A 14746-nucleotide genomic window follows, 5' to 3' on the forward strand; every position below is an offset into this window, starting at 1 on the left:
TACAAAGTTTTTGCTTCTTTCCTTGTACTTTTATTTCTCAAAGTTGATGTATTATGTCTAAATAGGATAACTAACAAGCCAAGAATATATTTCCTATGTTTATGTGACTTGAAAAGTATTTTTAATTTTAAAAATCTTATTTCTGTTTAGACAAAAGATCTATGACATTTTAGGGTTTAACTCTCTCCCCCTGTTTTATTTTATTTTTTCATTCAGGAAAGAACCAAACTCAACTACTTTGACTATGGGGATATCATTTGTAGAGAAGGTGAAATGCCACAAGGAATCTTCTTAATTATTTCAGGAATGGCGAGTGTAAGAACAACTGGTTTCTAAAATTATTTTTAATGTATTTTAATATATAGTTGTGACGTAAGGGTAAGTGTTGAAGCTGAAAAGTTTGGAATTGTGAGTCTTTCCCACATGAAACCCTTTCTGCAGAGTTTAGTGTGACAGCTGAGACAGAGTGTCACACTTCACACTTGACCGTGCTTCCCGCTTTACAAAGCGCTCTCAGAGTTGTTACTTACTCTTCACAACAAAGCAGAGGAATTCTGTGGTTTGAAGATGTTCAGATGTGGGACCCAACCAGTAAGTATCTGGACTCATTTTACCTAAGTGAGAGTTCAGGCAAAGGGCTTGGCTGCAACTCAGAGCCTCACAGATGTCAAGTTGGATGAAGATCAAAATACAACTTGGCAGTTGATCAATTTGGGGCTTCTGTTTAAAGAGCGAGAGGGGGAAGGGAGGAGTGAGAAAGGGGATATGAATTCAGTAGTGCGATGGGGCAAAAATTCTCTGTCTCTTCATACTGGCACGTCAGTAGCTGACTGATCCAATCTGGCTTCTCTCAGCTTCTCACTGAATTGCTCCGCTTGGCCTCATACTAACTTTGATGATATGTTCTAATCTCCCGGCTCCTTCACATTCTCTGGCTTGTTCTGTCTTCACTTGTGTTCTGTCCTGTCTCTGTAAAACTGCCTCTCTCTCTCTCTCTCTCTCTCTCTCTCTCTCTCTCTCTCTCTCTCTCTCTTTCTCTCCCTCCTTTTACAGTATTGGTGTCTCTCATTGCCTATGAAGAAAACAACATAACACAAAGAATGGGAAAATTAACTTATTTACAGCTCTGTCCCACAAATGGGGAGAGAAAAATTCTCGATCTGTCTAGGCATTTCTCATAAAAATGAAAAGAACTTAAAGAAAAACTACAAAATATGTACATGGTAGTAGCTTTGCCCTTGCAAAGTGAGTCTTCTGACACCAGGGATCCTGTGGACGGCTCATCCTTACTCTCAGCATGGAAATCCCAATTTCTAAGCCCCTGTTGCAGCAGAACTCATCAGAGTGTTCCTTTGATACCTTCAAGCAGATTTTGGTCTATAATGAGATCTCTTTGGAGTAATGTTCAAGTCTGAACACCAAATTCATTTTTGTTTCTTGTATGCTTTGTGTGTATCCTAAAGACAATTTTATACAGTATTTTTATTGTGCCAACATTTTGACTGTAACCAGTCACATAAGATCAAGTGTGGAATTTTCTACCAGTGGTGTTATTTCAGCCCTCAGAAAATTTCAGATTTTGGAGCATCTTGGATTTCAGCATAGAGTCGCCCAGCAAAGTGGTATGTAAAACGTAATGCAGGTGTAAAGAACTTAGTTTTAATTTTTATAAAAGTAGTCAAGTGAGGCAGTATGTTTTTGTTATTTAATTTTTATAAGAGTCTTGAGGCTTTGTTTCTTTTGTTGCGTTACGGTTTTGTTTTGTGATGCTAAGGACTGAACTCTGTAGCCTCAAGCCTGTCAGGCAAGTGCAGAATCACTGAGTTCACTCCTGGCCCAGAGTCTTACTTTTTATATAAGCACAACCTTTGCCTTGAGGTGTTGAAATACAAAATAAACCATAACTTTTGTGAAAGCTAGTGCTCTCCAGACATGTTTCATTAAAGAATCTTTGACTTCCTTTGGAACAATCATAAGAAGGAGTGGAAACTATTGGTATATTCAAAGGATTTAACATTTTTTATTTTCCTTTTCATAATTTCTCCCTCAACAGCTACATAGCTCATCTTCCACCTTTGGGATAGACGCAAGCCAGAGAAATGACAGACAGTACAAGACTATGTATACAGAGTACTGTACCAGTGGGGATTTACTTGGTGAGCTAAGCTGTTTGCTTAAGCGTGAAATTGAATATACGGCCATCTGTGAAACTACGTTGCAGGTACGGAATAGCTGTGTTGTAGGTTATCAGTTACTCCTTACTAAGGAAAGCCAGTGTCTTTTCTTGGGTTTAGGTTTTGATATGCTATTTGGTCATCAGATCATCTGAAGCCAGCAGTATAGAACATCGTAGAGAAGAGAGGTTTAATCGCTCACATTTGAGGCTCTGCTGAGCTCTGTTGCATCCTGCCTGTGGATGAGCTATTTAATCTGCTTGAGCATTGGTTTTCTTATTAAGTAGAGAGGATGCCTGTCCTTTGATGTTATGAAAATTAGAAAAATGTTTATGGTGCTATTCTGTTTGAAATAATGGTCACCATTCTGAAAGCAAGTGTTCTGTAAGAATATTCGCTTGTGTTAAAACTCCCTTTCTTTCGTTTTTTTTTTTTTTTTTTCTTTTCACTTGCCAAGTAACAAGTTACTTGTTCAACATGTAAGTAACCTGACATCCCATTTGGTGTGGACAATCCCAATAAAAGGGAGCTAAAGTTCCTACTGCAGATTGTTCTCCGTCTTTGAGGCCGATAGAAGGAACAGAGCCAAACACAGCATCTTAGTGGCATTGTAGAACAGCAGAAAGGAATGGCGTTTCATCAAATTATACGACGTTGTTTCTGGAACAGGAGAGAAAGCGCTTATTCAGTCACGTGTCTGAGCGAACTCAGGACAATTCATTTAGCTTGAATTCTGACAGAGTACATGCAATTTGCCTCTGACAGGGGGCGCTGTAAGGTAGAGAGCACTATGGATTAACCGGTGTGAAGGCTCAGTTCCTGAATCTCAGGCTTCTGAGCCAAAACTTCAACATAACTCTTGAGTGATAAATAGCCTGGGTATTTTTTTTTAATGCTTTTTAAAAATTTTAATTATGTGTAGGTGTGTGTGTGTGTGCATGCATGCATGTTTGCATGTATGTGTGTGCATGTAGGTAGTTATGCCAGGAGAGGCCAGAGGCATTCGATTCCCTAGGAGCTGGGGTTACAGACGATTTTGAGCTACCTGACATGGGTACTGGGAAGCAAACCTTTGTCCTCTGAAGAAAAGCCAGTGCTCTAACTGCTGTTTATAGCTGTCACTGGACTGCAGATTTTATCCTCTTATATAATCTTTCCACAATGCTGATTCTTTTAAATATTAGACTATTCTATTAGCACTAAAGCATCATAGCCTGGCACCTTGTTATTTCAGGCCTTCTTCATCTCCTTGGAGGATTTATATGAAGGTTTTGATGTCTTCTGGCCATCTCTAGAATACAAAATGTGGCTCAAGCTTGCTCTTAGTATTGCAAATCAGTATTTTGAACCAAGTATTGCTGGTGAGGTAAGTTATACGAAGAGAATATAAATAAATTGTTATGTACCAAATTTTTGACACAGTAGATCCCATATTTTTCAGACAAAGATAGAAAGGAAGGTGGTGCCTTAGTTTGGGTTTTACTGCTGTGCACAGACACCATGACCAAGGCAACTCTTATTAAGGACAACATTTAATTAGGGCTGGCTTACAAGTTCAGAGGTTCAGTCCATTATCATCAAGGCAGGAGCATGGCAGCATCTAAGCAGGCATGACACTGGAAGAGCTGAGAGTTCTACATCTTATTCCAAAGGCAAACAGAAGACTGACGTCCAGGCAGCTAGGATAAGGGTCTTAAAGCCACGCCCACAGTGGCACACTTCCTCCAACAAGGCCACACCTCCTAATAGTACCGCCTCCTGGGCCAAGCATTTCCAAACCCGCAGGTGGTGTCTACTCTATTAAATGAGTTTTAATTATTAGAAGCTTAACTACTGTCGAATCCTGAACCCCTATGATGTTAACAGTCTTGTCACAGTTAATTTTTCCAGGATAACTGAAAGACCCTCTTAAAAACACCGAATTAGAAAATATAAAACAGGAAGACCCTCCAAAGCAAAGCATACCAATAACTAGAAGTTAATCGACACATTGCTGACAAAAAAAAAAAAAGTAGAAGTCAATGAACAGCCGTAAATATACATCTCTTAGTTCTTTCAAAAATTTTGCTGAGATGACTAAGTCCTGTTTATGGACTTTTCCTCCGAAGAGCAGTGTAGTGTGGTTCAAGTCTGTTCCCAGACCAACATCTGAAGTCTTGTATTTGTATGTCACTTGGTATTTATACTCAGCCCTGCCGTGACTCGGAAGCTGAGGACGTGACAGACTCAAAGTCTAACAGTTTTCACTGGTTAACTATAAACCTCGGGTTAAAAAGAGTATGTCCTCCAAGCCAGCCAGGTTTTATTTACAATAGGACAATGCTAACTCTCAGGAAAATTTTGGAGTAAGGAGACTAAGATGTATCACCTTTTACATTGTCTCTCCATGGGGAGTAAGACAATTGCTAGTGTAGAATGAGCCTCCAGAGAGGAAAGTTAAGACAGTTAAGGCCAAGGTGTTAGACTTTCTCAACAGCAGGGCAGCTGTCCTTCATACTCATGCTTTGACTCACAAGTCATGATGCAAACGAGAATGGTCAGAAATAAAATGTTAAGGGCAATAATGTTTATACACAATCCACTTAATTTTGCTATTGCTGAGATAAAACACTCTGACATAAGCATCCTAATGGTTAGCTCATGGTTCACTGTGGCAGAGGAGTTGAGGCAGCAGGAACTTGAAGCAGCCAGACACAGACAGCCGCACAGGCAATTCACAGAGAGAAATGAGTGCAAATCAGTGCTCAGTCTCCCTTCTCTACTCAGTGCTGGTTTGGGATCCCCTGCCCACAATGAAGATTAATTAGTTAATAGAGATTACATTAACATAATCAAGACAACCCCTCACAGGCATACCCAGAGGGCCACCTCCCTAGGTTCTTTCCAGTTGATGATACTAACCATTACCTCAGTCTTTCTCCTCAGGGAATATCTATTAGATCCTACCCCACGGAATAAGTTCAGAATCTAATTTATTCTGGCTAGCAATAAACTCATTTCATCTTTTTTTCCTAATAATCAAATTACTTTAAAAAGGTGGTGGTGGGGGTGGGGGGAAGAGACTGTTACAGATCAATGAATGTAACACTTTGGGACAACTTGAGAAACTTGATTGTGGTCTGACTATTAGATGATACCAAGGAGTTCATAATTATTTATTAGGTATTTAATGACATCATGATTAGTAAGCAATGCTTTAAAAAAAAAACCTCACTTTCAACAGAGGGTAGGGAAATTGAGGCACGAGGACAGAACAACAGGCCAACCCCAATTACAGACTGAGACTCTGTTTTTTCAACAAAACCAGAAATAAAACAAACACAAACATTTTTAGGTGTGAAAAACTGAAATGAGAGGAAAGTAGGATTAGTTTTAAAATACTAACAATAACAGCAGCAGCAGCAGCAACAGAAGTACAGAGAAATAGTGAGAAGATTTTAGGAGTTATTTCCTTCTGATAGTTCCATGAAAGAGATAAGTCAGTAACTTTTAGCACCCCAGACATGCATTAGATAATATTCTTGTCCATCCTCCTCTATGTCAATCAATATGCATTGCATTTTCAAACCTAAATATCACACTTTTAGTTTCCACCCCTTGTTGCAAAATCTTAGATGAAATATTTGCTAATTTTCTTATGTTTGTTGGTGCCCCCACTGTGCTGATCCCCCCCCCCCCCCGAAAATAACCACAGTTGCTAGTGACTGACAACCAAGGGCTGCCTTGAAAATGATGCTGGCTCCTGCCAAAAGGGAACATCTGCTCTAGGCTTTTCTCCTTGGGTTGTACCTGGATGCTTTTATCTTCACAGAGTGCCCTCTCTGTATCCAAGTTTGACTACAAATTTCTTTCACTCCCACATAGCCTCATCACCAACTGTATCTCCGTAGCCCTACTTCCAAACAAAGTCATATTCTGAGATGCTGAAGGTCAGAACATCAAGTAAGACCTTCCTTCAGTAGAGGGGACTCAATTCCACCCTGAGCTTCTGTTCAGTTCCAAAGTCTGTGATTCAGAGCCAGCATCGTATATGGCCCAGATGAAGTGCCTTGATTGCTCTGCTTTCTGTCTTTTGTCATTATTGCTTATTCAGTTGTTACGTGGGACATTTGCTTACTGCCAGGAGAAACCTGTGAGTCTTAAGCCTGGTTAAGCCTGGAAATCTAATAGCACATAGCTGATCACAAGGATCACATGGTGAAGCTGAAGGCTCCTTCATCAAGCAGGGCAACCAAATTCAAAGTCATTTGCAGAAGCCAGGCTAAAGTTCTATGTGCAATCTGACATCCTCAAGTAACCCAGCTCGATGCAACCTGTTTCTTCTTGATATCATGTATATATTTGTTAGACTTGTACAAACAGTGTAATTTCCTTGTAGGATTTAATGTTTCATAAGTGTGTGATGTTCAACCACGCATATGTGGAGACTCTGTCAAGCTATAATGAGATGACTCTTAATCACGTGACCATGAAACTCGTTATTCTTGTGTACGGCAATGTGATCAATAGCAAAACAGAAGAAACACACATCGCACCCAGCATCATTCCTAAGTCTTGTGAGCAGGTAAGGAGCATAATTTCCAAAGAGTCCACTTGCTTTGCATGGTGCTCCATAAGCAATTTTAAAGCTCAGGCTCTAACAACTAATTGTGTATTAATTTTTTTTTTTCTGAGACAAGGTTTCTCTGTGTAGTCCTGACTGTCTTGTAACTCACTCTGTAGACCAGGCTGGCCTCGAACTCAGAAATCCGCCTGCCTCTGCCTCCCAAGTGCTGGGATTAAAGGCGTGCGCCACTACTGCCCGGTGTATCAAGTTAAAATTTGAATTTGGAGTCTGGATGTAACAGATGCCTGGCATTTACTGGATGCAGGAATCAAGGAAGCAGCTTAGGTGTTCTGACCTTTAGTTTGCTACTTAATGCAACAAGGATGCTGGCAACAGCCCTGTTGTTAGGCTAATATGAGGACCAAATGAAGCAATTCATATTTAGAGATGTTAGCTTAACCACTATTCTTCTGCTCCTTGCATCCCAGGAGGCCAGTTCAGTGTAGGTGTAAGAGTAATCCATGGCTTGCTAGCCATTCCCTTCTTTCTAAATGGGGGTATTCTAGTCCAGTTATAAATAAGGAGTAGAAGTTTTTGCTTTGGTTTCCATAAACATGCGAAAGATAATTTTCTGGCTTAAGATTTCTTTGAAGCAACATGAAAGGGGATTTTAAAGTAAAAAGACAGGGCCTGACTGGATTTGTGTGGTAAGTGCTGGAGTTCCAGCAGTTTGTCAGGGAGAGATGTTGGCAAGTCGGAGGTCAGCCTGGACTAAGTCATGAGTCCCTGCCACAGAACCCAAGAAAACAGACAGGCAGACAGGCACGCACGCACGCACGCACGCACGCTCGCACACATGCACGCACGCACGCATGCATGCACGCACGCACGGTTGGAGACCTAGCACTGTGTTTCAGATTGTTTCTTGCAGCCTTTACAAAGAAGATTGGGAAGCAGCCACTTAGGGATCAGATGTCTGCTCTTTTGACCAATTTTTATTTCTTATGCCTGTAGATCCAGGGAATTTCAGATGTAAGCAAGCTTCTCATAATTCCGACATCTGAGCCTGTCAAAAACGACACGACCTCCCATGCCATGGGTAAGGGATGGTAGATAGCTTTTTAGTGGTGAGAAAACTACTGTGAAACATTTCAACAAATGCACATTTCTTTTAATTCTGGAAGGAGATTGGAGGTGGTCCCCACTCTGGGGCCCACACTGGATGTCACTTTGCTTTTGGGGGGAGGGGTCACCTGTCAAAGACTAAAGTCCAGACTCTAAAATCCATGTGGTTCTTGCCTCTCCTCTGTCCCTCCTCCCTCCAATACTCTTGATAGCTGACAACAAGTCCTGGCAAACTGAGCCACAATGTGATATTGGGGTGCTGTTGACGTGGGGAAAGGGGAGACTCCCACTGTGGGGTCAGGCAGAGGTGGGAAGCTGGTCTGTTCCTGGTAACTAAAGGAAATATGGACCCTGACCCACCCTGTTTGAATATTACAAGCTGTAGTCACAGGCACAAGTCCAATGGCTGGCATAGTTACACTTTGAAGGTCACTAAGTTTTGCAGTCAATAGATGCAATTCTCAAGCATGCTGCCGAGCACTGATTATACAGAGAACAGTAGGTAGGAAGCCTTTGATCTGGAGAAAATATACCCAGGGACTTCATTCTGTGCTCATTGTCCTTGCCTTGCTGGGTTCAATCACAACATCATCCCACCTGTCCCAGCTTGAGGACTGAGTTGGCTTGAGTGTTATGGTGTATGAAACCATGCAATTCTTTTTGTTTTTAATGTATTTTTTTGTTTTATTTACATATGAGTGCTCTGTCTTTCTGTGTACCTGCATGATAGAAGAGGGCATAAGATCCCATTACAGATGGTTCTGAGCGACCATGTGGTTGCTAGGAATTGAACTCAGGACCTCTGGAAGAACAACCTGTGCTCTTGAATACTGAGTCATCTCTCCAGCACTAACCATGCAATTCTTAATGAGTTGATAGTTTGAGAAGAGACATGTCTTTCATTGCCCCCACCCCCACCCCCAGCAAGATACTAGACCAAAGGAAACATCATTATTCTATGGTGGGCTTCAGGCAAACCTCACAAATGCTAAGACGACTTCCTTGAGTTTGGATCCTGACACATATTTTGCTTTGGAAAATTTCAATAAGCTGCCATGGGAAAAAAATATAGAAAAGTGAGATAGTCTGGCAGCATGCAGCTCTCATTCCCATATGTGGCAACAACTAGTGAGGTATCAACCGACTTGTGTAGTGGAAGCAGATGCCCTGCTCCGTGGTCTACACTGTAGACTATACTGTACCCTCTTGCCTGGATACAGCCTGCTTTGTTTGTAGGATCTGCTTGCCGGCCCGTATGGTAGACCTTTAGTGGCTTATTCACAAAACTCCAAGAGAAGAAAGTCAAGAGTCTGGAAGGGGAAGGAGAAGACTAATGTGGAGAGCACAGACTGGGACTCCAACCCCCCTGCTGCCTTTACTCAAATATTCCTTTTCTTTTTTCCCTTTTCACCTCAGTCAACACTGGTCTTCGAACGACCAAGAAGGACTATAGCTGGAAGAGAAAAGATGAGGTAATAAACCAGGCACTTGGTACAGGTTTTCTTTATTATGACTGTTAATCAACATAGCTAAAAATAAATTGCATGAGTCAGGTGCAGCGGCTCGCACCTGTAATCCCAGCACTCAGAAGGCCGAGCTGGAGAACCTAGAGGTCCTTTCAGCTACCTAGCAAGTCTGAGGGCAGCCCAAGCTGTATGAGACTCTGTTTCTAAATAAATATATAAATAAAGAGTGAGACGAGGGAGCAAAGCGTAGGTAGTGAGAAAAGACATCTTGTTACAGCTCACTGAGTTGCCCAACTGAGACAAAGCTAATCTGTATTACTTAAAAACTAATATTAGGAAACATTGTTTTGAATCATGTAACTCTGAGGGCTGGGGAAATGGCTCAGTGCCTAGTGTGTTTCCTTGACAAGCTTCGAGGACCCTGAGTTTGGATACCCCATCTTCACAGAAAAGTTAGGCACGGCAGCACACACTGCATGGCTTGTGAATTGGGAGGAGCGCTGGATTGGGGGGCTCACTAGCTAGCCTGTCTAAAGTCTGTGTCCAGGCTTGGTGAAAGACCTTGCCTCAAAAATAATATAAATAAATAAAAGATGGAGACACAATAGGGGAGGTATCTGACTACATCATCTTCTGCTCCCCTTCCGGGCACAGGCATGGTAGCATGCACACGTGTACACATATGCATGTACAACAGACATGTGTAGCTGACACACCCAGGTTTTCTCGCCTCATTACTTTCTAAAGGATCTGTGGGAAGAGGAGGGACACTCATCAAGCTCAGATCTAAGCGTAGCCGTCTAAGCCTTCATGCTTTTCCCGTTTGGAGTGTGCTACAGGGGCCCTGTACACCCCGGCTTCTAAAGCCAGGGGTTGTGTGAAGCTACAGACTGATCATGGGCGTCTTCCTAGAGTATCATCCAAATTAACTGCTAGTTTCCTTAAACTAACAGTTTTATATTAAACATTATTGAGTAGGATGGCAAACTTATTCGGATTTTTAAAGATAAAGCCAGAAACTTTAGTTTATTTAATTAAAAGTATCATTACATCATTTCTCCCTCTTTGCTTCCTAACTCCTCTCGTGTTCCCCCTCCTTTTCAAATTCATGGCCTCTTATTTTTTTAATTATTGTTGTTACATGTAGAGTTGTGGGTCCTGAGTCTGCTCTACCACAGGGCTCGGCCGCTTGGCGAGGCAGGACAGAAGTTGATCACACCCCATGCTGTTGCGGGCAGACCCGGGACACCACTCGGAGGGTGGGAAGCTCAGTCTGAGGTGTGGTACAGTCGGAGCTGGCTGGGGGCTCCTGGGGCCTCCAGGTTGGATCTGGCCCTGGGCAGGGGGTGAGGGAAGTGAGAGCTCCAGCAGGTCCTGCAGGGTGGGGAGTTCTTGGCTTGACAGTGGCGGCAGGCTTGGTGGCGGTCAGTCGGTCGGTCGGTCGTGGCTGGGAGCACGGAGAGGCCTTCTGTGGGAGATTAGACAGCGGCGGCTCTATAGCCGAAGGCCTTCTCTATGGCTCCCCATGGTCGATGAAAAGAGACAGTCCATGGTTTTAAGGCGTTTATTGTCATGGTGGAAAGTGGATGAATAAAACCATACCCCATGTCTCAGGGTGGGCCTGAGGTTAAATACCTTTTGCAGGGAGGAGTATCTGGGAAGGGAAGCTTTTTGGCTAAGCTCTCCAGGCTAGTCTAGGTACCTCATTAAAATGGAGATCTGCTTTGAGCCACAGGTCACATCTTCTACTAGCGGAGGGGCTTGGGGCATTGCCCTTATGCGACTGATGGCCACAAATCTATGGGGGCTGTGGCTAGTGACAGGGGCCTGGTGCCTGGGAATCAGGTGAAGTGCCTACCATCCCTTCAGGGTTTCTGGGGCTTCAAGACTTAGTTCTACCGGGGACCAAGCTACCTTTCATGGTCCCACAGTTATACTCGTGTGTGTGTGTGTGTGTGTGTGTGTGTGTGTGTATAGGAGTAATTCCTCCAATCATGTCAGTATGTCGTCTGATGTCATTTTTCAGGTCTTGCTTAGACCGCCATATTGCTGAGATTTCATGGGTGTAGGACATGACCCCGCAGTCCACTTTCTGTCCCCCTGGTTAGAGCAATCTTTGTAGCCATCTTCTGAGATGCTCCCTGAGCCTGAGTGTAAAGGACTGTGTTGTAGATGGGTTGGGAGGGGGGTTGTACCTCAGAGTCAGTTGTTTTACATTTTCACTAGCTGTGACTTCCTGTCATGGTCTCTGTCTGCTGCAAAAGAAGCTCCTGTGATGAAGGGCAGGAGCTACAGTTACCTGTGGGTATAAGGATAAGTATTTAGAATGTAGTTAAGCATTTTACTTGTTTAGGAAAATGGCAATAGTAGTTGCCACTGAGACATAAATAGCATTATTATACCTTTTAGGGATACTTGAGGTGCTGATCACTGCTGTGGGTCACAGACATCATAACAAAAATTTGAAACATGATTTTCTTTCTTTTGTTCTTTGCTTCTTCCTTTCTTTATTTTTCTTTCTTTCTCTCTTTCTTTTAAAAATATTTGTTTATTTATTTTATGTGAGTACACTGTCGCTGTCTTCAGACACACCAGAAGAGGGCATCAGATCCCCTTACAGATAATTGTGAGTCACCATGTGTTTGCTGGGAATTGAACTCAGGACCTCTGGAAGAGCAGTCAGTGCCCTTAACCACTGAGCCATCTCTCTAGCCCCCAGTAGAAGGACCAGCTCAGCTCTTTTTAGGTCGTTCTTCTAGGGTCATCCTCTCCACACTCTTGACAAGAACCTCATTTCCTAAGTGGAGAGAGGTCCTGAGAATCAAATACCTGGGATTCTCACTTCTCACATCTCTTTTTTCCAGTCCTCATCATTATCACTTTTATTTGTAGGGCTGGGGAATTGAACCTGGGGCCTCAAGCAGAGTACCAGCCCACAGACCCCATTGTTTTCTAAAAAGTTTTCACTTCCGAAATTTATGGAAAAAAGTTTCCTGGTACTACTAGGTAGTCACTCATGAAGCTAACTAGAATTTAAATTTTATGGCACTCCTCTTCTTCTAAAGCACACCTTTGATAGTTGAATAAATGTAGCACCAATTGCTGACTAAATGCTCCTGCCGGGCGGTGGTGGCACATGCCTCTGATCCCAGCACTTGGGAGTCAAAGACAGGTGGATCTCTGTGAGTTGCAGGCCTAGCCTGGCCATAACAGTCAGAGCTGTTACACAGAGAAACTCTGTCTCCAAAAACAGAAGATTTCTCTTTATAGTATAGAAGTACACATATGTTGTGGGAGATATTGTTCAGTGGTTCACAGATCTTGCTACTCTTGCAGAGGAACCAAGTTTGGTTCTCAGCACCCCCATTGGTAGCTCACAACCATCTCTAACTCCAATCAGGGGATCCAGGTACTACAGGCACTGGGCACATACACAGTACACATACATACATGCAGGTAAAACACCCAGGCACATAAAATAACAACAAGTGATTAAATAAAAATTAGAAATATACATGTTAATCATATTGTAACTCAGAGAGAGCTCTTAGCATGGAAGTTCTTTTAAGGGAAGATACACCAGATAATAAAATAGAACTTTTCCTTAATTTTTGACTGCATTTAATTGGTAAGAAGCCTCTTTCAAAGTGTTCATGGTATGTTTTTGACTTTTCTTTTGCAGTTTGAAAGTGGACACCTCTTTAGAAAGTCCTTTTAACGAGACAGCTCGGGTGTGTGGAGCCAGGTAAAGGCAGATCTGACGGTGCAGCACAAATGACACACACTTAGAAACTGCTCCAACTGTTCACTGCTGCACTTATTTTATAAGCAATTAATGGGCCACCACGAACACTCCAGATATTTAGTAGTTGCACTATACGGGAGATACTCAACATTCTTCAGGATAACAGAAAATCCTTTAAAACTTAGTGATGGGACTCTTCCCCTAGCTGAGCACAAGTGGTAACAGAGTCGGTTGGCAAATGAGATGCACTATTAATGTGGTGGTCTAAATCACCACACCTGCAGATCTTACTTGTGAAATTGCCATTCTTAGTGACTTTCTGATATTCTGTATCTTCCCTCTCTAGCTTAATGTGCTGGAGCCGGGGAAATGCTCCCCAGTCTTGGTTACTGAAAGCAAAGTTCGGGAGGAGTCTGCATTCTCACGTTGCACAGTCCTGTCTGATGGAACTTTCTGCTTCATCTTTCAAAGTCAAATAAAGGTGAATGCGATGGTTAATGAATAAACTGTTCAGAATCCATTATTCCTTCTCACTTCAACCAGACTGAGAATATATGATAGTTTTGAGAGAACAAGGATAGAGGTAAATAAATAAATAAATAAGAAAAAGTTGAAGCTTTCAAACCAGACCTTCTCAGGACAGGTTCTGAGTGGCTTTCGGTGTGTCAGGAAATACCAGGTGTGGCTGCACACTGCTGAAACCTGACTGTACTTGACCACAGAGCTTCATTTTGTCTGATCTGATCCTTCTGGCGCTGTCACTTAAGGCTGTCATGACCACATCCCTTCTTGTGCCTCACCCACTCATCCTTGGCCTTGGCCTCTCAACATCCGTGAAACACCCGTGTCCCCGGGTGGTCCACTTGCTTTTCAGGAGTGGTGTGGTGGAGGCTGCTTAGTTTTGATCGTCAGTTTGCCGCCACAGAGAAGAGTTACTTGGGGAGAGAGCCTCAGTGAGGCTCCTTGATCGAGTGGGCCCATGGGTAATTTTATGGTGGGGGTTGTCTTGACTGTGAATTGATGGAGGAGGATTCAGCCTCTTGGGGTGATACCATTTCATGGGTGGGGGCCTGAACTGTTGAAGAGTGGAAAAAAATATAAGCATCAAGCAGAGACACATTTACTGTTCTTTGCTCTTGACTATGGATGTGGCGTGACCAGTTCCTGCCTTGACTTCCCCATAATGATGGCCTGGAACCTAGAACCATAAATGAGATAAGCCCTTCTCCCTGTTTCTTCCGGACAGAGTGTTTTATCACTACTGTAGAGAAACAAGAACAGGTACCTTTGCCTTTGAGAGGGGAACAGACTGGTGAGCGACAACAGTATTGCTCTGCCTGTCACAAGTACCTGGACTCTATATATGGCTCTATGGTCCCAGTCTCTCTGCTCAGTATATTTAGTGCATACTTAACCCTGCACTCAAGTGTCCGTGGTATAGATGCACTAGAAAAGGCATAAGCTTTACGGTCCTCCTTAGGAGGCATATTAGCATGTAGGTGAAACGATTAGAAGACGATATTTCACTTGATGTATACAGAACATGTTGCGCTTCAGATGACTAGGGAACAGTCCCATAAGAGGAGTCTCCTGAGCGTAGAAATTACCAGACTAGTTTTTCTCTCTTCGCTGTTACACACTTGTTCAGCCTTATTCTGTGGTTGCATGTTTATTTTTTTAAATCACATCT

General features: G+C 42.7%; 1 protein-coding gene and 1 long non-coding RNA gene across 6 annotated transcripts in view; one reads left to right on the plus strand and one right to left on the minus strand.

Annotated features, from left to right (window-relative positions):
* Positions 1-13572, plus strand: part of Slc9c2 (solute carrier family 9 member C2 (putative)) — a 60877-nt gene extending 47305 nt beyond the window's left edge. For all 5 annotated transcript variants that reach the window (XM_076941469.1, XM_076941471.1, XM_076941468.1 and 2 more), the window contains 8 exons: positions 217-315; positions 2054-2221; positions 3409-3540; positions 6553-6738; positions 7735-7819; positions 9262-9317; positions 12994-13056; positions 13403-13572. In XM_076941469.1, the coding sequence (XP_076797584.1) occupies positions 217-315; positions 2054-2221; positions 3409-3540; positions 6553-6738; positions 7735-7819; positions 9262-9317; positions 12994-13029 (762 nt within the window). In that variant the 3' untranslated portion in view covers positions 13030-13056; positions 13403-13572. The remainder of the gene's footprint in view (positions 1-216; positions 316-2053; positions 2222-3408; positions 3541-6552; positions 6739-7734; positions 7820-9261; positions 9318-12993; positions 13057-13402) is intronic.
* On the minus strand, positions 588-3850 carry LOC143443706 (uncharacterized). Its single transcript, XR_013112904.1, has 3 exons — positions 3726-3850; positions 2717-2834; positions 588-720 (listed from the first exon to the last, which is right to left on the minus strand). It is a non-coding gene; the product is annotated as an uncharacterized LOC143443706 (long non-coding RNA).
* Positions 13573-14746: the final 1174 nt, after the last annotated feature.

The sequence above is a fragment of the Arvicanthis niloticus genome, chromosome 10, assembly GCF_011762505.2.
Source record: "Arvicanthis niloticus isolate mArvNil1 chromosome 10, mArvNil1.pat.X, whole genome shotgun sequence".
NCBI lineage: Eukaryota > Metazoa > Chordata > Mammalia > Rodentia > Muridae > Arvicanthis > Arvicanthis niloticus.